This window comes from Parasteatoda tepidariorum, chromosome 10, assembly GCF_982258835.1.
Source record: "Parasteatoda tepidariorum strain Cologne lab strain chromosome 10, Ptep-v5.0, whole genome shotgun sequence".
NCBI lineage: Eukaryota > Metazoa > Arthropoda > Arachnida > Araneae > Theridiidae > Parasteatoda > Parasteatoda tepidariorum.
This window is the reverse complement of record NC_141764.1, coordinates 79,841,732-79,869,031: the sequence shown is the minus strand read 5'-3', so window position 1 is coordinate 79,869,031 and position 27,300 is coordinate 79,841,732. Positions and strand designations below refer to the sequence as shown.

Below are 27,300 nucleotides of genomic sequence, written 5' to 3'. Positions count from 1 at the left end.
TCGACTTCGCGCGCAGGTCGTCGGGCTACCGAAGCGGGGGTGCCATCCCCTCCGCAGAGGATCAAAATTGTGATGGCATATCATCGGATCATCCTCCGGGATGTTTCCCAGACCGTCGCCAATAGCCCATTGTACAGCTCTAGTGCGACGTAAATTAACAACAGCAACAATGAATTTATTGAGAAAAATAAGCCTGCTTTGAGTCAAGTTAGAAATTCTTAGCACACAGAATATTCCAAAATAACTACCTTCAATATTTAATTATTTATATAATCTTTGTAAAAAAAAACAGGTCTTAAAAACAATGTCCTCAGCTAATGTATAAAGTTAATTTGGCTTGAAGCTCTAACAGAATGCTTTACCAAACTGCTTCCCTTGGTAAATTCTTTTTTAATTGCATGCGTGGCTTAAAATTTATAGTATAGAAAATATGAGTTCAGATAAATCAAAAGTGATCCAGGAAATTTCAAGTGTTAAAAGTTTTTTTTTTCCTTTTTAAATATTAAATAGCAAACAAATTTTGACACTATTACATTTCTTAAAACTTTCAGTACTTCAAACTTTAGATTTATTTTTAAGTTCATCTCGACAAATTTTTTCTATGCTTAGAATTTTAAATTGCTGATGCAGTTGAATAAGAATTTGCCATGATTTCTCCCTTTGTAGAGCATCCTCTTAAGGTTGAGTGTGTTCATGAAAACAGAGCCATCTTTCTCTGTCGAATTTCAAGCGGAGCCATAATCTATTGGCAACCCCGGAATCACTTGGGCCATTTGTACATGTTAAGAAATCCTTCTTTTCCAACTCCAATTAAGTACTCCTGTTTTATCCGTTTATTGTCCCTTAATTTCTCAGTAACTTGAGGTAGGGAATTATTACTTTCTCTGCTGCAGTACGAAACTTAAGTCTATTTTTCTTAGTTTCTAGTCCTACAGTGGTCTTAAGACGCGTACAATTCCTTGTATATCAAAGAAGTCAAGCATCACTGGCCGCCGTCAGTGAGTGGGTGGGTGACCACTTTGATCAGTGTGCAAAAGGACCCTGGTTTTGTGATTTCTTTGTTAAACTTTTCCACCATAAAGTGCTCAATTTCGTGCAGAGGTCGTTGGACTGCTTAAGAGGGGGAACCATGCCCTCTGCTGAGGATTAAAATTACGATGACATATCTTCAGATCAACCTCAAGGATGTTTCTATATATCTACAGTCAATAACTTATTGTGTAGCTCGTATGTGAAATAAAGAAAGTACTACTACTACAAGAAAATCTACTCTGGTTTCTGGCCCTATTTGTTTTTTGCTACACAAACATATGGAAGCTTGTGTGCTGATTACGAAGTCGAATTAGAGGCCCTTATAAAGTTGTGGAACAGATTTTCACAAGTCAAAAAAGGACATCACTAAGATACATCCAAACGGGGTTCGAACCCGCATCCTCCATGTAACAGACCTTTTAGCAGATCAGCGAGACTGCTCAGTCAGGGAGACTCCCTGATTCTGGCTTTTCTTTAAAAAAAAATGTTGAGCGTGTCAGAAACAGTCCACTGTTAGTGAGTTAAATAAACAATTGCAAAAGGACTTTCCTGGCCGGAGTCTCGCACACTAAATGCTGTGAGCGTCCCGCAGTGGACTGATCGTTAAGACACGGTTCCCAGCAAATCACCGAAGTCAAGCATCACTAGCTGCGGTCAGTGTGCGGGTGGGTGACCACTTGGATCAGTCTGCGTAGGGACCGAGGGTGTGCGGTATTGATCCTCGTTAAACTGTTCTACCGTAAAGTGCTCGACTTCGCACGCAGATTGTCGGTCTACCGAAGCAAGGGTGTCATCCCCTCTGCAGAGGATCAAAATTGTGATGGCATGTCTTCGGATCATTCTCAGGGATGTTTCTCAGACCGTCGCCAATAGCCCATTGTGCAGCTCTAGTTCGACCTAAATGAACTACAACAACAACAAATGCTGTGCGTAGCGAGGAGGCTGGTTCGAATTCCGCTGTTACCCTGGATGTATCCTCGTGCTGTCCTTCTCTGTATTGTACTATCTGTCCTTCTACTTATAACACAAAGGCTTATAAGCCTTAATCGAGCACACATGACCGCAAATGTATATTGTCCCAATAAATAAATAAACAATAACAAATCGGGATTCCATTTTACAGGCTTAAATAGTATCGTGAACTTTAAATTTTTTCGAACATAAAAATTATGTTTGTTGAAATATTCATACTTGAATAAGACGAAAAAAATAATCAAACATTCTATTCATGGTTCTACGGAAAGTAACGAAGATAACGAGGTCTAGAATTTTCAAAAAAATGTGAAAATTATATTCCATCCAGAGTGATTATTTTTTCTGTCATAAGACTAATGGTAAGTGGATTTCATTCTTTTTATCAAATCCAAGTTTTTTCATGTACTCAATAAAATAAATTGTAAAAGCAAATTAGAAAACAAATGCAAATTAGAAAACACGGTATATTATATTTTTATAGCATCATATCAGAATTGCTATAAAATGCATCTACGTGAATAATTTTTGGTACAGTGAAGATTGATATTATATTTTATTGAAAAAAAACATACGTTTATTCGTCCCAACATTTCCCTCCACAGAAGTAAAAAAGTTTTTACCCTTCAATTTATTCCCTTTATCATTTTCCGCGTAAAAGTAATTTATTATTTCTAAGGTATTCCTAAAAAATGCCATAATAAGAAATTCGCAATTTCTCTAGCTCATTAAAAATTGAAATAAGTAAGAGAATTAAATAAAAAGATGATTAGAGGAGGATGATAGAAACCGATTGTAGAGGGTAATTTAAGTTTTAACTTCAAAATTAAATTTCATTCTGGGAATCTTTTATCACATCCAGAGGCTTGGATTGAAATTAGTTGTATAAAATGGCGCAATTTAAAGTACGCAAATCAAAAGCGATTTTGCTATATCAAACTCACGATAAAATAATAATAATAATAATAAAAACTTTTCTTAATTTAAAGAAGTCAGATTTCTAAAAATTATTTATTAACATTTCTACAAAACAAAACAATAATAAAACGGTCCCTAGTACTTTGAAAACAAACGAAAAATGAATATATAAGCATCTCATATTGTTGTGAACCTCATATTTACTCCATTTTTAAAAACTCTATATTTTTTCCAAATAACGAAGTATACAATTTTGAAATCATTTTCTCATTAAAGAGGATAATTAATATTATATCGTGTTCTCAATAATCTTTATATAAAAGAAAGTCGTGTTAGTTACTTCACTTATAACTCAAGAACGGCTGAACCGATTTAGCTGAAAATTGGCAGGGAGGTAGTTTAGAGCCAGGAGAAGGACATAGGATACTTTTTATCCCGTGCGATAAACCGTTCCAGCGATATCAGTGAAAGTCGAAATGGAATTTTCTGATTGGTTAAAAGCTAGCCATTGTTTTAAATTTTGCTATAAACGATTCAATTTTCAAATATCTTGAAGATAACAACAGTGATATTTTCTATCTTATAACTCTATTCATTTAGAAAAGTAAATTAAAGTAAATTGCATATACTTTAATTTTTAATTCGCGCTTTTCTTTATGTCAGGTGAGCACAAGCAAGTAAAATCAACGAGAATAGATTTCTTAATTGTTGGTCGTATCACGGATTCAGTACTGTGAAAACTGTTTAATAAATAGAAAGACAAAAGCAAATTTCATTCAAATTGCACGTTTTCAGAAATATTTATATTTAGTACGTAATTTTAGGTTAGCAAAATTAAATATACTTTTCGAAGATTTCAGTGCTGTGACAGTTGTCATTTGAAAACTATTAGTTTGTTTGTTTATTTATGCAAAGTTTTCGAATTCATCCATTTTATTTCTTTCATTTATAAAATTGATTTTTGTTTTAAATCTTATAATTTTCATATTTCTTATTCATCTCATTTTTATTGCTCTTTTTATTATTTAAAATATGTATGTGATATTTCGATTTAGCAAATTTGCGACCACTGCCAACTTTTACATTTCTTTTTCGTTGTCAGAAAGAATATTTGCAAAAATATGCCGCCTAAGCAAATCGCTCTTAGTCGGTCGACATCTCAAGCGCGCAAAAAGAGAACTACCCGTGTTTCAGAAACATCGGAGCAACGGGAAAAAGACTTGAAACTAATCGAGAACAGAATGCTTTTGCCCGTTCCTTAGAAACGTCTGAGCAACAGGAAAGAAGACTGTCAACAAATCAACTACGAACTACACAAGCCCGTTCGTCGGAAACATCAGAGCAACGGGAAGCAATAATGAAAACCGACCGAGAACGCATTCGGTACAATTCGTGTTTCTAAATGACTTTATTCGGTGCTACACGTATCCTGAACGAGAATTACATCCCAACATTCAAAGTGCAAGGCCAAATTTATCATCGTGCAAGGATCACTTCTTTCAATGCCTAACGCAGATCATAAATTTCTACAAATTTATTCAATGGATAACACAAATGATCAAGTCAATCAACGTTGTCAGGTAAACAATGGCACTAAACGAAAAATTGTTACCGTATTACAAAAATTTTTCGATCAACATAATCAGTTAATTAGGCTGTTCACAATTGCCCTAGACTAAATGTCATCCGATATTTACAAAGTTGTTATTAGAGCTGAAAAAACACCTGTAGGCCACCACAAAGAAAAATACAATGCGCCAACATTGGATGAAGTGGCTATTGTTATAGTTGGCGAAGAATTTACCTCCCGCGATACAGTTCTTCATCGCAGAAATCGTGACGTTCAAAGAGTTCTCAGAAACGTATCGATCATATGATGCATTGCAATATCCTATTTTATTTTGGTGAGGAGAGGAGGGATATTATTTTAACATAAAATTAAGAAGTCCGCAAACAGGCGAGAAAACCAATAAGAAAGCAAGTGCAATAAGTTTTTATGCATATAGATTAATGATTGCCAAAACGCTGATAATCATACTTTAAAATGTCGACAATTAGTTCATCAATACATTGTCGATATGTATGCGAAAATTGAAACTGAACGCCTACTGTATATTAAATTAAATCAAACCAAATTACGTTCAGAAGAATGCATTCATTTACGGGATGCAATAATTAATGATGGTAACGTTAATCCTAATGATGTGGGGAAAATGATTATATTGCCGACTACATTTGCAGGGAGAAAAACTTGGACTCCCTGCAAATGTAGTATTCATACATGTCTGAGTATTCATACATGTGCCTTGGACTCCAAGGCACATGTATGAATACTCACAGGATGCAATGACATATGTTCTCGCATATGGGCTCCTAGATTTATTTATTACATTTACGTGCAATTCTGCTTGGGTTGAAATTAGAGATATTTTGTTACCAGGACAATCATCATCGGATCGTCATGATATTACAGCACGTGTGTTCAAACAAAAATGATAATCTTTACTTGATTTCATTGTGAAGCGTCATGTTTTTAGAGAGACACGGTGTTGGGTGTACTCTATTGAATGACAAAAACGAGGATTGCCTCAGGCACACATTCTAATTTGGCTTATTGAAAAAAAACCACCTTCTAAAACTGATCAGATATCAGCAGAAATTCTTGATGTCATCATAGATCCAGTCTTATTTCAGATCATTGTCCAAAATATGTTTCATGCTCCGTGTGCATCACCATACATGTCTGTTTGAAAATGCACTAATGATATCCTAGAGAATTAACTGCTTTTTTTCACCATTAAATAAAATTTGCATTTCAAATCATAATCGCAAATGTCATTTACACACTTAAATACAAAATTCAAATTCAAATTGAAAGCGTTGCAACGCACGCAGGGTACAGCTAGTATTATATAAAATTATAATGAAAGAGAAACATCATCTCATATAGTGAAGTTGTACAGTCAAACAGAATGATGGGCTCTAATTTTCCAATATCAAGATGTTCAAATCTAATTAAAGAAAATGAAACAACAGTAAAATTTACCACATTATATTCGAAAAATAAGAATTGGAACTATTTTCTACATCTTTCTCAATGATGGCTTTCACTGGTTCATTGAAAACATTCATTGGCAAAACTTGGTTACGTTTTGCTTTCTCAATAATCGGATTTGACTGGCAATATAATCAAAAGAAACTAAAAGTTTGCAATTTTCTCAAGCAGATTTGTAGCGTCGCAGGTATTTTAGTACAAGCAGTTCACATATTTGATTTCAGCATTCTCATTCTGAGTAATAATAGTTGGACAAATATGACTAATTTAAGTGGAATGGCAAGTGTTTCTATTTCTGTTATATCATGGTATTATATGAGTTTATCATCTGAGCATTTAATTAAATCATTATCTCTTCTTCAGGTGAAGAAGGACTTTGGAAGAAGAGAAAAACGTCTTTTGAACGTTATGGTAACTTTAGTGACATTGTTGCCGATATGGCTTGCCCTTGCAGCCAGTATTTTCTCATATCATGACAATAAATCGGAGTATCTAACGCACTGGATTGATCCAAAAGAATTAAACATGGTTCTAATGGATTTGGTATTCGTACTTTGTATGATGGAAATTTATTTGGGGAAATTTTTAATTCCTTTATTATCCTTATTAATTGTCTCCTTAATAAGTTACTTTCTTAGCAAAGATCTGAAAAAGCAGAGTAAATTGATCCAGAATGAAACTTGCGAAAAGGTTTTCGAATTAAAAGTTAAGAAATTAGTTACCAAGAAGACTGTCAACAAATCAACTACGAACTACACAAGCCCGTTCGTCGGAAACATCAGAGCAACGGGAAGCAATAATGAAAACCGACCGAGAACGCATTCGGTACAATTCGTGTTTCTAAATGACTTTATTCGGTGCTACACGTATCCTGAACGAGAATTACATCCCAACATTCAAAGTGCAAGGCCAAATTTATCATCGTGCAAGGATCACTTCTTTCAATGCCTAACGCAGATCATAAATTTCTACAAATTTATTTAATGGATAACACAAATGATCAAGTCAATCAACGTTGTCAGGTAAACAATGGCACTAAACGAAAAATTGTTACCGTATTACAAAAATTTTTCGATCAACATAATCAGTTAATTAGGCTGTTCACAATTGCCCTAGACTAAATGATTTGAATTTGAATTTTGTATTTAAGTGTGTAAATGACATTTGCGATTATGATTTGAAATGCAAATTTTATTTAATGGTGAAAAAAAGCAGTTAATTATCTAGGATATCATTAGTGCATTTTCAAACAGACATGTATGGTGATGCACACGGAGCATGAAACATATTTTGGACAATGATCTGAAATAAGACTGGATCTATGGTGACATCAAGAATTTCTGCTGATATCTGATCAGTTTTAGAAGGTGGGTTTTTTTCAATAAGCCAAATTAGAATGTGTGCCTGAGGCAATCCTCGTTTTTGCCATTCAATAGAGTACACCCAACACCGTGTCTCTCCAAAAACATGACGCTTCACAATGAAATCAAGTAAAGATTATCATTTTTGTTTGAACACACGTGCTGTAATATCATGACGATCCGATGATGATTGTCCTGGTAACAAAATATCTCTAATTTCAACCCAAGCAGAATTGCACGTAAATGTAATAAATAAATCTAGGAGCCCATATGCGAGAACATATGTCATTGCATCCTCTGAGTATTCATACATGTGCCTTGGAGTCCAAGGCACATGTATGAATACTCAGACATGTATGAATACTACATTTGCAGGGAGTCCAAGTTTTTCTCCCTGCAAATGTAGTCGGCAATATAATCATTTTCCCCACATCATTAGGATTAACGTTACCATCATTAATTATTGCATCCCGTAAATGAATGCATTCTTCTGAACGTAATTTGGTTTGATTTAATTTAATATACAGTAGGCGTTCAGTTTCAATTTTCGCATACATATCGACAATGTATTGATGAACTAATTGTCGACATTTTAAAGTATGATTATCAGCGTTTTGGCAATCATTAATCTATATGTATATCCAACTATAACAATAGCCACTTCATCCAATGTTGGCGCATTGTATTTTTCTTTGTGGTGGCCTACAGGTGTTTTTTCAGCTCTAATAACAACTTTGTAAATATCGGATGACATTTAGTCTAGGGCAATTGTGAACAGCCTAATTAACTGATTATGTTGATCGAAAAATTTTTGTAATACGGTAACAATTTTTCGTTTAGTGCCATTGTTTACCTGACAACGTTGATTGACTTGATCATTTGTGTTATCCATTGAATAAATTTGTAGAAATTTATGATCTGCGTTAGGCATTGAAAGAAGTGATCCTTGCACGATGATAAATTTGGCCTTGCACTTTGAATGTTGGGATGTAATTCTCGTTCAGGATACGTGTAGCACCGAATAAAGTCATTTAGAAACACGAATTGTACCGAATGCGTTCTCGGTCGGTTTTCATTATTGCTTCCCGTTGCTCTGATGTTTCCGACGAACGGGCTTGTGTAGTTCGTAGTTGATTTGTTGACAGTCTTCTTTCCTGTTGCTCAGACGTTTCTAAGGAACGGGCAAAAGCATTCTGTTCTCGATTAGTTTCAAGTCTTTTTCCCGTTGCTCCGATGTTTCTGAAACACGGGTAGTTCTCTTTTTGCGCGCTTGAGATGTCGACCGACTAAGAGCGATTTGCTTAGGCGGCATATTTTTGCAAATATTCTTTCTGACAACGAAAAAGAAATGTAAAAGTTGGCAGTGGTCGCAAATTTGCTAAATCGAAATATCACATACATATTTTAAATAATAAAAAGAGCAATAAAAATGAGATGAATAAGAAATATGAAAATTATAAGATTTAAAACAAAAATCAATTTTATAAATGAAAGAAATAAAATGGATGAATTCGAAAACTTTGCATAAATAAACAAACAAACTAATAGTTTTCAAATGACAACTGTCACAGCACTGAAATCTTCGAAAAGTATATTTAATTTTGCTAACCTAAAATTACGTACTAAATATAAATATTTCTGAAAACGTGCAATTTGAATGAAATTTGCTTTTGTCTTTCTATTTATTAAACAGTTTTCACAGTACTGAATCCGTGATACGACCAACAATTAAGAAATCTATTCTCGTTGATTTTACTTGCTTGTGCTCACCTGACATAAAGAAAAGCGCGAATTAAAAATTAAAGTATATGCAATTTACTTTAATTTACTTTTCTAAATGAATAGAGTTATAAGATAGAAAATATCACTGTTGTTATCTTCAAGATATTTGAAAATTGAATCGTTTATAGCAAAATTTAAAACAATGGCTAGCTTTTAACCAATCAGAAAATTCCATTTCGACTTTCACTGATATCGCTGGAACGGTTTATCGCACGGGATAAAAAGTATCCTATGTCCTTCTCCTGGCTCTAAACTACCTCCCTGCCAATTTTCAGCTAAATCGGTTCAGCCGTTCTTGAGTTATAAGTGAAGTAACTAACACGACTTTCTTTTATATAAAGATTATTGAGAACACGATATAATATTAATTATCCTCTTTAATGAGAAAATGATTTCAAAATTGTATACTTCGTTATTTGGAAAAAATATAGAGTTTTTAAAAATGGAGTAAATATGAGGTTCACAACAATATGAGATGCTTATATATTCATTTTTCGTTTGTTTTCAAAGTACTAGGGACCGTTTTATTATTGTTTTGTTTTGTAGAAATGTTAATAAATAATTTTTAGAAATCTGACTTCTTTAAATTAAGAAAAGTTTTTATTATTATTATTATTATTTTATCGTGAGTTTGATATAGCAAAATCGCTTTTGATTTGCGTACTTTAAATTGCGCCATTTTATACAACTAATTTCAATCCAAGCCTCTGGATGTGATAAAAGATTCCCAGAATGAAATTTAATTTTGAAGTTAAAACTTAAATTACCCTCTACAATCGGTTTCTATCATCCTCCTCTAATCATCTTTTTATTTAATTCTCTTACTTATTTCAATTTTTAATGAGCTAGAGAAATTGCGAATTTCTTATTATGGCATTTTTTAGGAATACCTTAGAAATAATAAATTACTTTTACGCGGAAAATGATAAAGGGAATAAATTGAAGGGTAAAAACTTTTTTACTTCTGTGGAGGGAAATGTTGGGACGAATAAACGTATGTTTTTTTTCAATAAAATATAATATCAATCTTCACTGTACCAAAAATTATTCACGTAGATGCATTTTATAGCAATTCTGATATGATGCTATAAAAATATAATATACCGTGTTTTCTAATTTGCATTTGTTTTCTAATTTGCTTTTACAATTTATTTTATTGAGTACATGAAAAAACTTGGATTTGATAAAAAGAATGAAATCCACTTACCATTAGTCTTATGACAGAAAAAATAATCACTCTGGATGGAATATAATTTTCACATTTTTTTGAAAATTCTAGACCTCGTTATCTTCGTTACTTTCCGTAGAACCATGAATAGAATGTTTGATTATTTTTTTCGTCTTATTCAAGTATGAATATTTCAACAAACATAATTTTTATGTTCGAAAAAATTTAAAGTTCACGATACTATTTAAGCCTGTAAAATGGAATCCCGATTTGTTATTGTTTATTTATTTATTGGGACAATATACATTTGCGGTCATGTGTGCTCGATTAAGGCTTATAAGCCTTTGTGTTATAAGTAGAAGGACAGATAGTACAATACAGAGAAGGACAGCACGAGGATACATCCAGGGTAACAGCGGAATTCGAACCAGCCTCCTCGCTACGCACAGCATTTGTTGTTGTTGTAGTTCATTTAGGTCGAACTAGAGCTGCACAATGGGCTATTGGCGACGGTCTGAGAAACATCCCTGAGAATGATCCGAAGACATGCCATCACAATTTTGATCCTCTGCAGAGGGGATGACACCCTTGCTTCGGTAGACCGACAATCTGCGTGCGAAGTCGAGCACTTTACGGTAGAACAGTTTAACGAGGATCAATACCGCACACCCTCGGTCCCTACGCAGACTGATCCAAGTGGTCACCCACCCGCACACTGACCGCAGCTAGTGATGCTTGACTTCGGTGATTTGCTGGGAACCGTGTCTTAACGATCAGTCCACTGCGGGACGCTCACAGCATTTAGTGTGCGAGACTCCGGCCAGGAAAGTCCTTTTGCAATTGTTTATTTAACTCACTAACAGTGGACTGTTTCTGACACGCTCAACATTTTTTTTTAAAGAAAAGCCAGAATCAGGGAGTCTCCCTGACTGAGCAGTCTCGCTGATCTGCTAAAAGGTCTGTTACATGGAGGATGCGGGTTCGAACCCCGTTTGGATGTATCTTAGTGATGTCCTTTTTTGACTTGTGAAAATCTGTTCCACAACTTTATAAGGGCCTCTAATTCGACTTCGTAATCAGCACACAAGCTTCCATATGTTTGTGTAGCAAAAAACAAATAGGGCCAGAAACCAGAGTAGATTTTCTTGTAGTAGTAGTACTTTCTTTATTTCACATACGAGCTACACAATAAGTTATTGACTGTAGATATATAGAAACATCCTTGAGGTTGATCTGAAGATATGTCATCGTAATTTTAATCCTCAGCAGAGGGCATGGTTCCCCCTCTTAAGCAGTCCAACGACCTCTGCACGAAATTGAGCACTTTATGGTGGAAAAGTTTAACAAAGAAATCACAAAACCAGGGTCCTTTTGCACACTGATCAAAGTGGTCACCCACCCACTCACTGACGGCGGCCAGTGATGCTTGACTTCTTTGATATACAAGGAATTGTACGCGTCTTAAGACCACTGTAGGACTAGAAACTAAGAAAAATAGACTTAAGTTTCGTACTGCAGCAGAGAAAGTAATAATTCCCTACCTCAAGTTACTGAGAAATTAAGGGACAATAAACGGATAAAACAGGAGTACTTAATTGGAGTTGGAAAAGAAGGATTTCTTAACATGTACAAATGGCCCAAGTGATTCCGGGGTTGCCAATAGATTATGGCTCCGCTTGAAATTCGACAGAGAAAGATGGCTCTGTTTTCATGAACACACTCAACCTTAAGAGGATGCTCTACAAAGGGAGAAATCATGGCAAATTCTTATTCAACTGCATCAGCAATTTAAAATTCTAAGCATAGAAAAAATTTGTCGAGATGAACTTAAAAATAAATCTAAAGTTTGAAGTACTGAAAGTTTTAAGAAATGTAATAGTGTCAAAATTTGTTTGCTATTTAATATTTAAAAAGGAAAAAAAAAACTTTTAACACTTGAAATTTCCTGGATCACTTTTGATTTATCTGAACTCATATTTTCTATACTATAAATTTTAAGCCACGCATGCAATTAAAAAAGAATTTACCAAGGGAAGCAGTTTGGTAAAGCATTCTGTTATTTGCAAATAATGTTAAATGCAAATTTTATTTAATGGTGAAAAAAAGCAGTTAATTATCTAGGATATCATTAGTGCATTTTCAAACAGACATGTATGGTGATGCACACGGAGCATGAAACATATTTTGGACAATGATCTGAAATAAGACTGGATCTATGGTGACATCAAGAATTTCTGCTGATATCTGATCAGTTTTAGAAGGTGGGTTTTTTTCAATAAGCCAAATTAGAATGTGTGCCTGAGGCAATCCTCGTTTTTGCCATTCAATAGAGTACACCCAACACCGTGTCTCTCCAAAAACATGACGCTTCACAATGAAATCAAGTAAAGATTATCATTTTTGTTTGAACACACGTGCTGTAATATCATGACGATCCGATGATGATTGTCCTGGTAACAAAATATCTCTAATTTCAACCCAAGCAGAATTGCACGTAAATGTAATAAATAAATCTAGGAGCCCATATGCGAGAACATATGTCATTGCATCCTCTGAGTATTCATACATGTGCCTTGGAGTCCAAGGCACATGTATGAATACTCAGACATGTATGAATACTACATTTGCAGGGAGTCCAAGTTTTTCTCCCTGCAAATGTAGTCGGCAATATAATCATTTTCCCCACATCATTAGGATTAACGTTACCATCATTAATTATTGCATCCCGTAAATGAATGCATTCTTCTGAACGTAATTTGGTTTGATTTAATTTAATATACAGTAGGCGTTCAGTTTCAATTTTCGCATACATATCGACAATGTATTGATGAACTAATTGTCGACATTTTAAAGTATGATTATCAGCGTTTTGGCAATCATTAATCTATATGCATAAAAACTTATTGCACTTGCTTTCTTATTGGTTTTCTCGCCTGTTTGCGGACTTCTTAATTTTATGTTAAAATAATATCCCTCCTCTCCTCACCAAAATAAAATAGGATATTGCAATGCATCATATGATCGATACGTTTCTGAGAACTCTTTGAACGTCACGATTTCTGCGATGAAGAACTGTATCGCGGGAAGTAAATTCTTCGCCAACTATAACAATAGCCACTTCATCCAATGTTGGCGCATTGTATTTTTCTTTGTGGTGGCCTACAGGTGTTTTTTCAGCTCTAATAACAACTTTGTAAATATCGGATGACATTTAGTCTAGGGCAATTGTGAACAGCCTAATTAACTGATTATGTTGATCGAAAAATTTTTGTAATACGGTAACAATTTTTCGTTTAGTGCCATTGTTTACCTGACAACGTTGATTGACTTGATCATTTGTGTTATCCATGAAATAAATTTGTAGAAATTTATGATCTGCGTTAGGCATTGAAAGAAGTGATCCTTGCACGATGATAAATTTGGCCTTGCACTTTGAATGTTGGGATGTAATTCTCGTTCAGGATACGTGTAGCACCGAATAAAGTCATTTAGAAACACGAATTGTACCGGCGTATATGCGCCAAAAAATGTTTCGATTGGTTTGTTTGACCTGATACGAAGGTTGATAATGTCTCGGCAGGCGACGTAAAATCTTGTAGTTTCTGTATGCTTCTAGAACAGCAAATTTCAGCTGTTTCATTTTTAAATTTGAGAGCATTACAAAACATACATAATTGATATATTTCTCCGATGATGACACTTGGGGGAAGACTATAGTTTGTTGTCGGATCATAGTGAAATGCACTGAAATTCAAATCAGAGTATTGGCAGCGCCTGAATAGCGAAATGCGTTCTCGGTCGGTTTTCATTCTTGCTTCCCGTTGCTCTGATGTTTCCGACGAACGGGCTTGTGTAGTTCGTAGTTGATTTGTTGACAGTCTTCTTTCCTGTTACTCAGACGTTTCTAAGGAACGGGCAAAAGCATTCTGTTCTCGATTAGTTTCAAGTCTTTTTCCCGTTGCTCCGATGTTTCTGAAACACGGGTAGTTCTCTTTTTGCGCGCTTGAGATGTCGACCGACTAAGAGCGATTTGCTTAGGCGGCATATTTTTGCAAATATTCTTTCTGACAACGAAAAAGAAATGTAAAAGTTGGCAGTGGTCGCAAATTTGCTAAATCGAAATATCACATACATATTTTAAATAATAAAAAGAGCAATAAAAATGAGATGAATAAGAAATATGAAAATTATAAGATTTAAAACAAAAATCAATTTTATAAATGAAAGAAATAAAATGGATGAATTCGAAAACTTTGCATAAATAAACAAACAAACTAATAGTTTTCAAATGACAACTGTCACAGCACTGAAATCTTCGAAAAGTATATTTAATTTTGCTAACCTAAAATTACGTACTAAATATAAATATTTCTGAAAACGTGCAATTTGAATGAAATTTGCTTTTGTCTTTATATTTATTAAACAGTTTTCACAGTACTGTATAAAAAGTATCCTATGTCCTTCTCCTGGCTCTAAACTACCTCCCTGCCAATTTTCAGCTAAATCGGTTCAGCCGTTCTTGAGTTATAAGTGAAGTAACTAACACGACTTTCTTTTATATATATAATAATAATAATAATAAAAACTTTTCTTAATTTAAAGAAGTCAGATTTCTAAAAATTATTTATTAACATTTCTACAAAACAAAACAATAATAAAACGGTCCCTAGTACTTTGAAAACAAACGAAAAATGAATATATAAGCATCTCATATTGTTGTGAACCTCATATTTACTCCATTTTTAAAAACTCTATATTTTTTCCAAATAACGAAGTATACAATTTTGAAATCATTTTCTCATTAAAGAGGATAATTAATATTATATCGTGTTCTCAATAATCTTTAAATTTCTCACTACTTAAATTTGAAACCATTTTCTTTCTTGGACGGATATTTAGCTTTTTTATAATATTACTAGCTGTACCCTGCGTGCGTTGCAACGCTTTCAATTTGAATTTGAATTTTGTATTTAAGTGTGTAAATGACATTTGCGATTATGATTTGAAATGCAAATTTTATTTAATGGTGAAAAAAAGCAGTTAATTATCTAGGATATCATTAGTGCATTTTCAAACAGACATGTATGGTGATGCACACGGAGCATGAAACATATTTTGGACAATGATCTGAAATAAGACTGGATCTATGGTGACATCAAGAATTTCTGCTGATATCTGATCAGTTTTAGAAGGTGGTTTTTTTTCAATAAGCCAAATTAGAATGTGTGCCTGAGGCAATCCTCGTTTTTGCCATTCAATAGAGTACACCCAACACCGTGTCTCTCCAAAAACATGACGCTTCACAATGAAATCAAGTAAAGATTATCATTTTTGTTTGAACACACGTGCTGTAATATCATGACGATCCGATGATGATTGTCCTGGTAACAAAATATCTCTAATTTCAACCCAAGCAGAATTGCACGTAAATGTAATAAATAAATCTAGGAGCCCATATGCGAGAACATATGTCATTGCATCCTCTGAGTATTCATACATGTGCCTTGGAGTCCAAGGCACATGTATGAATACTCAGACATGTATGAATACTACATTTGCAGGGAGTCCAAGTTTTTCTCCCTGCAAATGTAGTCGGCAATATAATCATTTTCCCCACATCATTAGGATTAACGTTACCATCATTAATTATTGCATCCCGTAAATGAATGCATTCTTCTGAACGTAATTTGGTTTGATTTAATTTAATATACAGTAGGCGTTCAGTTTCAATTTTCGCATACATATCGACAATGTATTGATGAACTAATTGTCGACATTTTAAAGTATGATTATCAGCGTTTTGGCAATCATTAATCTATATGCATAAAAACTTATTGCACTTGCTTTCTTATTGGTTTTCTCGCCTGTTTGCGGACTTCTTAATTTTATGTTAAAATAATATCCCTCCTCTCCTCACCAAAATAAAATAGGATATTGCAATGCATCATATGATCGATACGTTTCTGAGAACTCTTTGAACGTCACGATTTCTGCGATGAAGAACTGTATCGCGGGAAGTAAATTCTTCGCCAACTATAACAATAGCCACTTCATCCAATGTTGGCGCATTGTATTTTTCTTTGTGGTGGCCTACAGGTGTTTTTTCAGCTCTAATAACAACTTTGTAAATATCGGATGACATTTAGTCTAGGGCAATTGTGAACAGCCTAATTAACTGATTATGTTGATCGAAAAATTTTTGTAATACGGTAACAATTTTTCGTTTAGTGCCATTGTTTACCTGACAACGTTGATTGACTTGATCATTTGTGTTATCCATGAAATAAATTTGTAGAAATTTATGATCTGCGTTAGGCATTGAAAGAAGTGATCCTTGCACGATGATAAATTTGGCCTTGCACTTTGAATGTTGGGATGTAATTCTCGTTCAGGATACGTGTAGCACCGAATAAAGTCATTTAGAAACACGAATTGTACCGGCGTATATGCGCCAAAAAATGTTTCGATTGGTTTGTTTGACCTGATACGAAGGTCGATAATGTCTCGGCAGGCGACGTAAAATCTTGTAGTTTCTGTATGCTTCTAGAACAGCAAATTTCAGCTGTTTCATTTTTAAATTTGAGAGCATTACAAAACATACATAATTGATATATTTCTCCGATGATGACACTTGGGGGAAGACTATAGTTTGTTGTCGGATCATAGTGAAATGCACTGAAATTCAAATCAGAGTATTGGCAGCGCCTGAATAGCGAAATGCGTTCTCGGTCGGTTTTCATTCTTGCTTCCCGTTGCTCTGATGTTTCCGACGAACGGGCTTGTGTAGTTCGTAGTTGATTTGTTGACAGTCTTCTTTCCTGTTGCTCAGACGTTTCTAAGGAACGGGCAAAAGCATTCTGTTCTCGATTAGTTTCAAGTCTTTTTCCCGTTGCTCCGATGTTTCTGAAACACGGGTAGTTCTCTTTTTGCGCGCTTGAGATGTCGACCGACTAAGAGCGATTTGCTTAGGCGGCATATTTTTGCAAATATTCTTTCTGACAACGAAAAAGAAATGTAAAAGTTGGCAGTGGTCGCAAATTTGCTAAATCGAAATATCACATACATATTTTAAATAATAAAAAGAGCAATAAAAATGAGATGAATAAGAAATATGAAAATTATAAGATTTAAAACAAAAATCAATTTTATAAATGAAAGAAATAAAATGGATGAATTCGAAAACTTTGCATAAATAAACAAACAAACTAATAGTTTTCAAATGACAACTGTCACAGCACTGAAATCTTCGAAAAGTATATTTAATTTTGCTAACCTAAAATTACGTACTAAATATAAATATTTCTGAAAACGTGCAATTTGAATGAAATTTGCTTTTGTCTTTATATTTATTAAACAGTTTTCACAGTACTGAATCCGTGATACGACCAACAATTAAGAAATCTATTCTCGTTGATTTTACTTGCTTGTGCTCACCTGACATAAAGAAAAGCGCAAATTAAAAATTAATGTATATGCAATTTACTTTAATTTACTTTTCTAAATGAATAGAGTTATAAGATAGAAAATATCACTGTTGTTATCTTCAAGATATTTGAAAATTGAATCGTTTATAGCAAAATTTAAAACAATGGCTAGCTTTTAACCAATCAGAAAATTCCATTTCGACTTTCACTGATATCGCTGGAACGGTTTATCGCACGGGATAAAAAGTATCCTATGTCCTTCTCCTGGCTCTAAACTACCTCCCTGCCAATTTTCAGCTAAATCGGTTCAGCCGTTCTTGAGTTATAAGTGAAGTAACTAACACGACTTTCTTTTATATATATAGATATTTTCAATATTCTCTAATCTTCACAATATACAATTTTAAAATCAATATTTTATTGGACACAGATACTTAACTTTCTAAGATATTGTGGTCTCAATAATCTCTAGTTTCAAATAATGCAATTTTGAATTATAGTTTTTTATTGCATGGATTCTCAACTTTTCATGACATTGTCTTCTCAATAATCACTACCTTGAAGAAGGAGGCTATCTTTCTTTACTCAAATGAGGATCTTAAGACTGCAAAATTGAGATAGTCATCTTTCCTTTTTTCTTTCTTTCCCCCTCATCTTTATTTTATTTTAATTATTTCATTTATTTTTTTTTTTGGCCAGACACAGTTTATGGCAATGTTTAATTTTATTTTTGTAAGTATGTTTCTTTTGTAAGCACTTTTTTTTTCATTTCATTGCCACAATTATAACTCTTCATTGGTAATGTCTAACAAACAATGGTTGGAAATGATATATTTCGTCGGTAGAGGCAAATATATCATAAGAATTTGTATGATATGCAAACAAGATTGCTCATTTGTATGAGATCGCTTCACATAATAGAGTAAAAGAATTAAATTATAAAATTTATTGCTGTGCTTTTACTATGTACAGTGTGCAAGAAACAAAAAGAAACGGACCTCGCTCAAATTTTGTATTTTGTCATTTAAAATTACATTCTTTAAAACGATATAAAAGGCAGTATACCTGGCAATTCAAAATTTTCTCGTCTTTTATAAAATAAAATAATAAAAAGTAATAAATACTCGCAAAAAGTTTAATTTTTGCATGAAATTATCATTGGATAAACAAATTTTCTATTTGTGTGCGAAACAAAAAATTTTGGTCAACTTTCTTGATCAAACTGATTGCGCCTACCTTTTACATTTTGTGGGTCGTCCAGCAGTGGACAGATCGTTAAGACACGGTTCCCATCAGATCACCGAAGTCAAGCATCACTGGTTGCGGTCAGTGTGCGGGTGGGTGACCACTTGCATTTGGATTAGTCTGCGTAGGGACCGAGGATGTGCGGTATGGGTCCTCGTTAAACTGTTCTACCGTAAAGTGCTCGACTTCGTGTGCAGGTCGTCGGGCTACCGAAGCGGGGTGCCATCCCCTCAGCAGAGGATCGAAATTGTGATGGCATGTCTTCGGATCATCCTCAAGGATGATTCCCAGACCGTCGCCAATAGCCCATTGTGCAGCTGTAGTGCGACGTAAATGAACTACAACGACAACAGCACTTTATGGGTCAGAAATCCGAATCCATCGTAAAAAAGGCATGTTTATACGGAGAAAGTACGTTTTTGTGTCTGATTTCGTAACTTAAAATATCGTCGGCACTAATTAGCATATTTGAAGTCGCTCTCTTGAACCGTTAAGATTGAGTCTGACCCTTTAGATCAAAAGTTATTGAGGGTGGTCCTTTTATTATTTTGCGCACTGTGCAGCGAACATTCGTTGGAAGTAATAATCTTGTCCGTCGAGAAAAATACATTACTGAAGTTAGTAAGCAATAAACGTTAAAAATTACTGCACACATAAGAGTATGAGTTAAATGGAAAAAAAATAGTCGTGAAAATTACGCGTTTATGACGCATTGCAAGCGAACTTTCAAAAGAAGATACAAACTATCTCATCCATAAACGATGAAAATGTTTCAAGAGTTTATATGTTACTTACGTTTTATAACTATATATGCAGATAATACAATAATATTGGCAATTAAAGGGTATTGACAATTAAAGTGATAAGCCACACGTTTCCAAAGATGATATTTATGCATCCAACTGTTCCTAAGTATTGTTTCCAGATACTTGATAAGTTTTCGCACTTTCCTTTCGATAACAGCACAATACTGAGGAACATTTGACTGCCTACGGAGACATTGTTGCGTTTTTCATTAATAAAATGCTCCCCTGAAAGATGTGGTTAATTATTTTATTGAACCAATAATGTCATTAATTGCTGTGTGTAAGTAACATACTTCGAACTCTTTTTTTTAAAACGAGAACTTGCAAAAATAAATGTTGTATATAAATTTTGTTTGTTGTTAAGCATATAAATTTAAAACATTTCCGGTTAATTGAGTTATTTTTATCACTGATTACGATTATTCGTAATCAGTGATATCATCGTCGTTCAAAGTAATTATAACGTTTTTTTAAGCTTCAGTATTTAGAATCAAAGCTTCGTACTTGTTACAAAGTACAGTTTCTCACAGTTATAGCGAGCATCATTATCGGGTCGTTCCTTTAGCTTAAACCTAATCTCTCCAAATCCATTATCTTCCAAAGATTTTTGAACATCAGAGACATCTATCGGGAAACTGTGAAATGTATTGTCGCCCACTTTCCAAGATGTGGTCTTCGTCGGACCGAACAAAATCAACTTGCCTCCTTTCCTCAGCAAACGATTAATGCGACCAATTATTTTGGAGTGAGAATCCAAATCGACCGCAGCCGTCTCCAGAGTAAGACCACTCATGATGACGTCATAGGGCTCTTGGGCGTATTCTTTAGCAATGACTTGGTCGTTGACGACGTCACAGTGAATAACGGCTTTGACTGAAGATCGGATTCTTTCTTCAATTTCTTTAGTTGCTGCCTTCAAATCTCTAGAAAAAGAAAATAAACAATCTCTCATTTAGATATATACCTTTCATAGTTTTATTAACACGTTAAGTGCCATGGGGGTCACCGGTGGACCGTCACTGAGTTTGTTCGTAGCGCCATGGGGATCATCGGTGACCGGCGAAGACAAAATTATTAGAAACACATAATTTGAGTAAATTTTTAACGCTTTTAATTTTTTTATATTATCGTTACTAAAATGGTTTGAAAAAATTAATGCAATACACACTGAGAAAATCATTTTGGCCAGACGGGCAAGCCATGTAAAATTAGCCTGGCATTCAACGTGTTAATGTTTTGCAGTCGCATTCAATACTCAGCTTCCCCCATATTAACCATAATTAGCGATTTCCTATTTATATTAAGTTAGTAATTAATATTTTCGTTTCACATTACTTAGCATAATGCAAATTACGTAACCCCAGTTCATCAATTATAGTTTCTAAAGTTTCAAGTGCTTTTAAACGAATTTAAAGCTATTTTATTGCTGCTTTGGATACAATTCTAAAAATTATCAACTCTTTAAAAATTTGGGTTCCGCAGTGGACTGATCGTAAAGACAGGGTTCCCAGTAGAACACTGAAGTCAAGCATCACTGGCTGCGGTCAGTAAGGAGATGGGTGACCACTTTGATCAGCTTGTGTAGAAGCCGAGGGTGAGTGGTAACGATCCTCGTTAAACTGTTCTACCATAAAGTGCTCGATTTCGCGAGCAGGTCTTCGAGCTACCATCTCCTCTGCAGAGGATCTATATTTTGATAGCATTTTTTCAAATCATTCTCAGGGATGTTTTTCAGACCATCTCTAATAGCCCATTGTGCAGCTCTAGTGCGACGTAAATAAAGTACTTAACTAACTACTTTAAAAATTTGGATAATATCTATATTTTTTTAAATTTTAGAAAATACAATAAAATATTTAAAAATAATATTTACTCTCATAATAAATAAATGGTGCTCGTACAGCTCTCCAGAGATTTAATATGGAAGATGGTGGAAATTAGTATTTGTCTCTCAGGACACCAGTAAATATATAATCCACAATCGGTCGAATAGTTTGTGAGTTATCAAATTTCATAAAATTTGTTAAAATTTGATTTCTCGAGAACTGTGTGACATCAATTCATTCAAAATTGCATTACATTTTGTCAAAAAAAATTACATTAAAACTATATATCTTACTATTAAAAAAAATTTTCAACTATTTATTAAATTAAATATTAAAAAATAATAAATAATTATTAAAATTATTTTTCCATTCAATCATTTTTTAAACAAACGAATTTAATAATTGTGAGCAAAAAAATCTTTAAATTATTTAAAGATTTATTATAGTGTAAGGTATATTATAGTATGCAGATATATTTTATTAAATAAAATATTATAAAATAATAAATAATAACTAAAAATAGTTTTTCAAAAAAAATTATATTTGAATAAAAAAAAAAACATATTATTCTTAAGTTTTCTAGATATGGTGTGAAAAGTATAATTACACTTTCCAAACTTTTGATCACTCTTCTGACTAAACTATTGAGATTCTGACTACCACCATATTTTAAGATTCGAATCAGACTGCGTGGTAAAAAGAAACATTTATTCAAATGAAGTATGTTTTTGTATCGGAATTCATAACATATAATATTGCTTGCACTTATTAGTTAGCATATTTGAGGTCAGGCCCTTGAACTATTATAATAGAGACCTGGTATGGGAAAAATCCAACCATTAAATCAAAAACAATTCAGATTGTCCCATTTTTTATTTTTCTCACTGTACATATTACCACTGAGCCTATTAACTCATTACCAGCTGTATCTGTTAACACCTTAACTTGTGCACTCCAGTTAATTCGAGAGCGATTAACAGGCCAAACTGTGCACGCTCGAGATAATTCGAGCGGCGTTGTATTTTATGCTGTTATAATTTTTCACACTCGAATATAATCGAGAATTGAAAATAACCATGTGAAAGTTAAGGGTAAAAATCGTTTTATTGATATTTATCATTTGCACAGGATTGCAAGCTATAACACTTATTTATTCAAGAATAAAATATAGCTTTTATCCATGGAACAAAAGCGCAGTATATCAAAATTGTCCACCAAACAAAAAGTTAAACCAGGAGGAAGTATGTTTTTTACATTAAAAAAATTTTTTTTTTTTTTTTTGACCGGTTTTTTTCAAAAAATCTGTGCGTTAAGGGGTTAAAACATTCCTGCTACAGCCCTTTATGAGCTAGGGTGGTCATGAAGCTCACGGCTCCACAAATTCTTGACCATAATTGTGGCTATGTGGTCAGAACAGTGGCACTCAAAGCAGTATCTGTTATCTCAACTAATTAAACAACACTGACTTGAATAAGACTTTTTACGATTTCTTACAACTGACGATTTTTTCGCGCCCTCCTGCCTTGAAAACTGATTGTGCCATCTTATCAAAAATTTTCATAAAAATTGGTGTTTATGTTTAGTTACAATGCTGGTACTAAATCTCAATAGTGTTTAATGGAAGTTTTTTTTCTGACATTCATCTCGAGCCATGGTGATTCAGGGGATAGAGCGCTCCTCTTCCAGTAAGGTGAACCGGTTTCAAACCCCAGCGATGACTGGTCGATACGAATTCCGCACCCGGCTCGCACCAACCACAGTGCCCATGCAAAATATCCTCAGTGGCAGACGGATCCTGGGTAACAGTCCCTTTGACATTAGGCTAACCTTGGGAGGTTTTCATGTTTTTCCTCACCATGTAATGCAAATGCCGGTTAGTTTCATTAAAAAAGTTACCACGAAGACAAATTTCTCCCAATACTTTATCTAGGAGTTTCCTTGTCTTCTGGAAAGGGTTTAAAAATACTAGGCTACGAAGTTGAACAATAATAGTCGTAAACCCATAAATTAGGCCGTCTGTTTAACAACGGTTACAAAATAAGAACATTCATATTATTTAATTTATTCAAAAATGTTGGTATAATCACAATGTTTTGAGGGAAAAGAATTAAATTTATAATGTTTTTACTTTCTTTTCTCTATTTTGGCTACTCTCTCTAGCATAGGAGACCAGTCAACACAATCAGGGTCTTTTCTTAGCCATTTTCGTATTTCTTCACAACAATTCTCGACTAACTCGCTAAGGACAATGTGAGAAAAATATGAACTAGCTGTGGCTACATTGTGCACTGTAGGACCACTGCCCAAATCAAGAAGCCTCTCTCCATCGATTTTTTCTGTAAGTAAAATATAAAACATCTTTAAAACTTAAAAAGTTCTTTCGTCATATAAATTAACGTTTTTTGCAAAATAAAACCTATGAACCTTACATAACTACATGAGATTACTTCAAATTTTATAAATGCTGATGCTGGCGTCATTTCATTTTATATGTGTTTTGTTAAGTTAATTTTTTTAAACCTTCTTTAAATATTTTTAGACACATATGGCTATTTAAAAAAAACTATAAGGCCCATTCCTTTATTTAAATCAAATTCCAAATGAATCCTGCGATGCATAAAAATTTTAAAAAAATTCTGTAATAGTCCACCAACTACAAATAAAAGATATAGGGTCGGGTTAGCCTGGTTGGGAAAGCACTGAGTCCGTGTCCAAGAGGTCGTGAGTTCGATCCCCGCCTGCCAAAGACTCCCCATGTAGTATATGGTGACTGATGCACGTTAAATCTGTCGAGTCACAAAGTCCTCCATGGGCTCGTGACAAACTATACCTCTGGGGGTACTGATCCAGGAGTTTCCTTGTTTCTGGATTGGTTCTAAATTACAAGGCTACGGAGTTGAACATTAGTTGTCGTAAACCCAAAATTGGGTCGGCTGTTCAACGATGGTTATAAAATAAAAATAAAAATAAGAGATCAAACTGACTTAACAAATTTAAGCAAAGATGATATAATAATGCTTTTAGAAACGAGAGTTTCAAATTGCGCTCATATTTAATGTTCACTTTATGAATTCGTAGGTTGGCAACGGTAGTGTTTGTAGATAAATCGAATTCGTCAATAAAAAATGTTGATATAAGTATAAAAGTGAAATTGTTGGTTTAATCCAAGTATACGTTACACGGAGGATTTCGTGACGTTGGCGATGTTTGGGAAGACGATAAATTTTGTTTTTTATTCTTTTTTCGGGGTGTTTATGTATTTTATGTTTTATTGCGATTTTTATGTTATTGCTTCCTCTGATTCTTGGCGACAAGCGTAGATGCGTCATTTCGGCATGAGCAACATTTTCTAAGCGTGTAACGTATACTAGGATTTTACGCCCAGATGTGATCTCATGAATGTTAGTTAGGCTAAAGAAAAATCTGTTAATCTGTTCATTTTCTTTATTGTCCTTTAATTAAAAACCCGTTAGAGCATCATTAACTAGAATAAGTATCATAATTTCACAAAAATTAATAAAAAAAAGACCCAAATGATGAAATTGTAAGAACACAAAACTCGCCACTTATCTGGTGAACTTAAGTACTTTAGATGCTAAAATATTGAATGGCAAATTTTCCTCAGATGAACTATTTGAAAGTGAGGGATAACCATAGATGAATATAGAGAAAAGGACAATAATTTAAAATCGGAGCCCCTCTTTTATTTAGCGATTCGAAAATAAACAAATATGTATGAAAATAATCCAAGAATCGATTAAATAGCGATAAAGTTATAGTTGCAGTAAGTAAAGATGGCAAAAGCCAGCGAAGAATATCATGGTAAACAAAAACGGGTTTTAGCAAAATAGAACGAAAATTATAGCCAAACCAAGGGGATCCCGATTCTACACCTTAACCACAATCACATATATTTAAAAATAAAGAAAATTAATAAAAATAAAAAAAAAATAATAATAAATATAATTTCAAAAAAATTTCACGTGGTTGTTCTATAGATTCAATCTATCTTTTTCTCTTCAATTGAGTTCGTAAAAATGCGGGCAGATAAAAAATGTCGGTTCACGTATCGTTTTCCAATAACCTATGTTCTCTATTTTGATTTTTTTGGACAAAATAAACTATATTTCATCTAATTTACTAATTTTTAGTTATTTTCAATTACTGCATAAAAAATACTAATATTTAGCACTTTTCCTATATTGTAGGAAGGAGAGTATTTCTACATTTTATAAACATTTGATTATAAAACAAAATCTCCTTGGCTCAAATAATACTATATTTGTTCGCCCTAAAACTGTCCACAAATCTACTAGAATCAAATTAGTTACTTTTTTTTTAAAATTTTTCTCTGTGGTTAAAAATTTTGACAAACGGGAGTACAATTATAAGGCATAAATAAATGCATTTAAACATTAAAAAAGTGAAGAATGGTGTTAACAAATTAAAGAACTTGAATTGTATTAACAGTTTATTTATATTCTTAACACTTAATGTGCAATTAATAAACACTTTAAAGCTTAGAAAAATAAAACCTGTATCATGCAAAAAAATATTTAATTAGAATCCTAAAAAAACACCTTTTACTGCAGTTTATAATAATAATAACAAGCAGTAATCAAAAAAAAAATAGACAAAAAAAATACTTTTTTTCGAAAGGATCATAAATTTCTATTTTTTTAACCATTAATGTACAATCAATTATTTTTCTCTCGAAATTAACGAAAATTATCTGTCTGGCACTAAAATCAATTTATTTCAAAATACGTATAAAATTAATTAACCTAATCTAAAATGTTTAAGACAGAGAAAAGTACTTTAAAAGAATAACGAATTTAGAATATATCCTCCCAAAAAAAGCATCAAAATCATTTACTTAAAACATTCATACGTTTGAGTGAGTGTCAGAAATTAATAACTTAATATTTTATGTTACTAAAAATTTATCAAGCTTGTTTGAAAACTACGCATCTTAATATCTAAAACTTCCAAAAATACTCTTACCTGTAGTGAAAAATTCATATAAACATGAAAACCAGAAATCGTAATTATCCTCTGTCCCATCTTTACTCAGTGATCCTAATTTAAAATCATAAAACTCTAATGGATCAAAATTTTCCAAAAAATGTTCACGAATTTTCTTCTCTTCATTTTCCATGATTCTTGTATCGAATCAGTTTTGATTCGTAATCTGCTACTAATAGCTCTTTAGCACAGAATGAAAAATTCTATAAAAAGTTTTTTTTTTTTTTTAAATTCTATAAGAGCAAACACTATCGTTCTTTAAATATGTGTGTTATAGTTTCTTTAGAAGTTTAGTGGGACTTGAAATTGCACCCAACGTACCGAAATCAGTAAATGAAAAACCTTGAAGCTATGAAATAACTTGTATATACACAGTTATTCCTTTTAAAGGACAACGTAATCTTTATGATGAATGATAATGGCTTTAGTGTTCGTTCTTAGAGAGTTCTTTATTATCTCTACAAATAATAACATAAAAAAAATCGTGTAAAAGTACATGTGTCGAGCATAATTAGGGTATTCACTATTTTGATATTTAATATGGCTTGATAACAGGGCTCGAAAAAACTCAGAAATTTTACCCGTCCCCGAGGACGGCTCGTCCAACAATATACCCGTCCTCCTTTGAAACTAACCCGTCGCTTATAAATAAATAAAAATATTATTTTTTCTTATTTATTACAAAC

The 27,300-nt window shown here is 33.4% G+C and overlaps 2 protein-coding genes across 2 annotated transcripts in view; one reads left to right on the top strand and one right to left on the bottom strand.

Annotated features, from left to right (window-relative positions):
* Positions 1–2,152: 2,152 nt before the first annotated feature.
* LOC107448536 (BOS complex subunit TMEM147) overlaps positions 2,153–27,300 on the top strand; it is a 64,973-nt gene continuing 39,825 nt past the window's right edge. The window contains exon 1 of the mRNA XM_087153159.1: positions 2,153–2,366. The gene's annotated coding sequence lies outside the window, so the exon portion shown is untranslated. The remainder of the gene's footprint in view (positions 2,367–27,300) is intronic.
* On the bottom strand, positions 19,997–26,972 carry LOC107448535 (nicotinamide N-methyltransferase). Its single transcript, XM_016063775.5, has 3 exons — positions 26,594–26,972; positions 23,718–23,925; positions 19,997–20,686 (listed from the first exon to the last, which is right to left on the bottom strand). Exons 1-3 carry the CDS (start codon positions 26,745–26,747, stop codon positions 20,254–20,256), a joined length of 795 nt encoding a protein of 264 aa, XP_015919261.3. The 5' UTR covers positions 26,748–26,972; the 3' UTR covers positions 19,997–20,253.

Coding starts and splice junctions, on each gene's coding strand:
- LOC107448535 (XM_016063775.5), bottom strand. CDS start 26,747: ATGGAAAATGAAGAGAAGAAAATTCGTGAACATTTTTTGGAAAATTTT. Junction 23,926..26,593: donor ATATGAATTTTTCACTACAG/GTAAGAGTATTT, acceptor TTTTACTTACAG/AAAAAATCGATGGAGAGAGG. Junction 20,687..23,717: donor GCCAAAATAGAGAAAAGAAA/GTAAAAACATTA, acceptor TTCTTTTTCTAG/AGATTTGAAGGCAGCAACTA.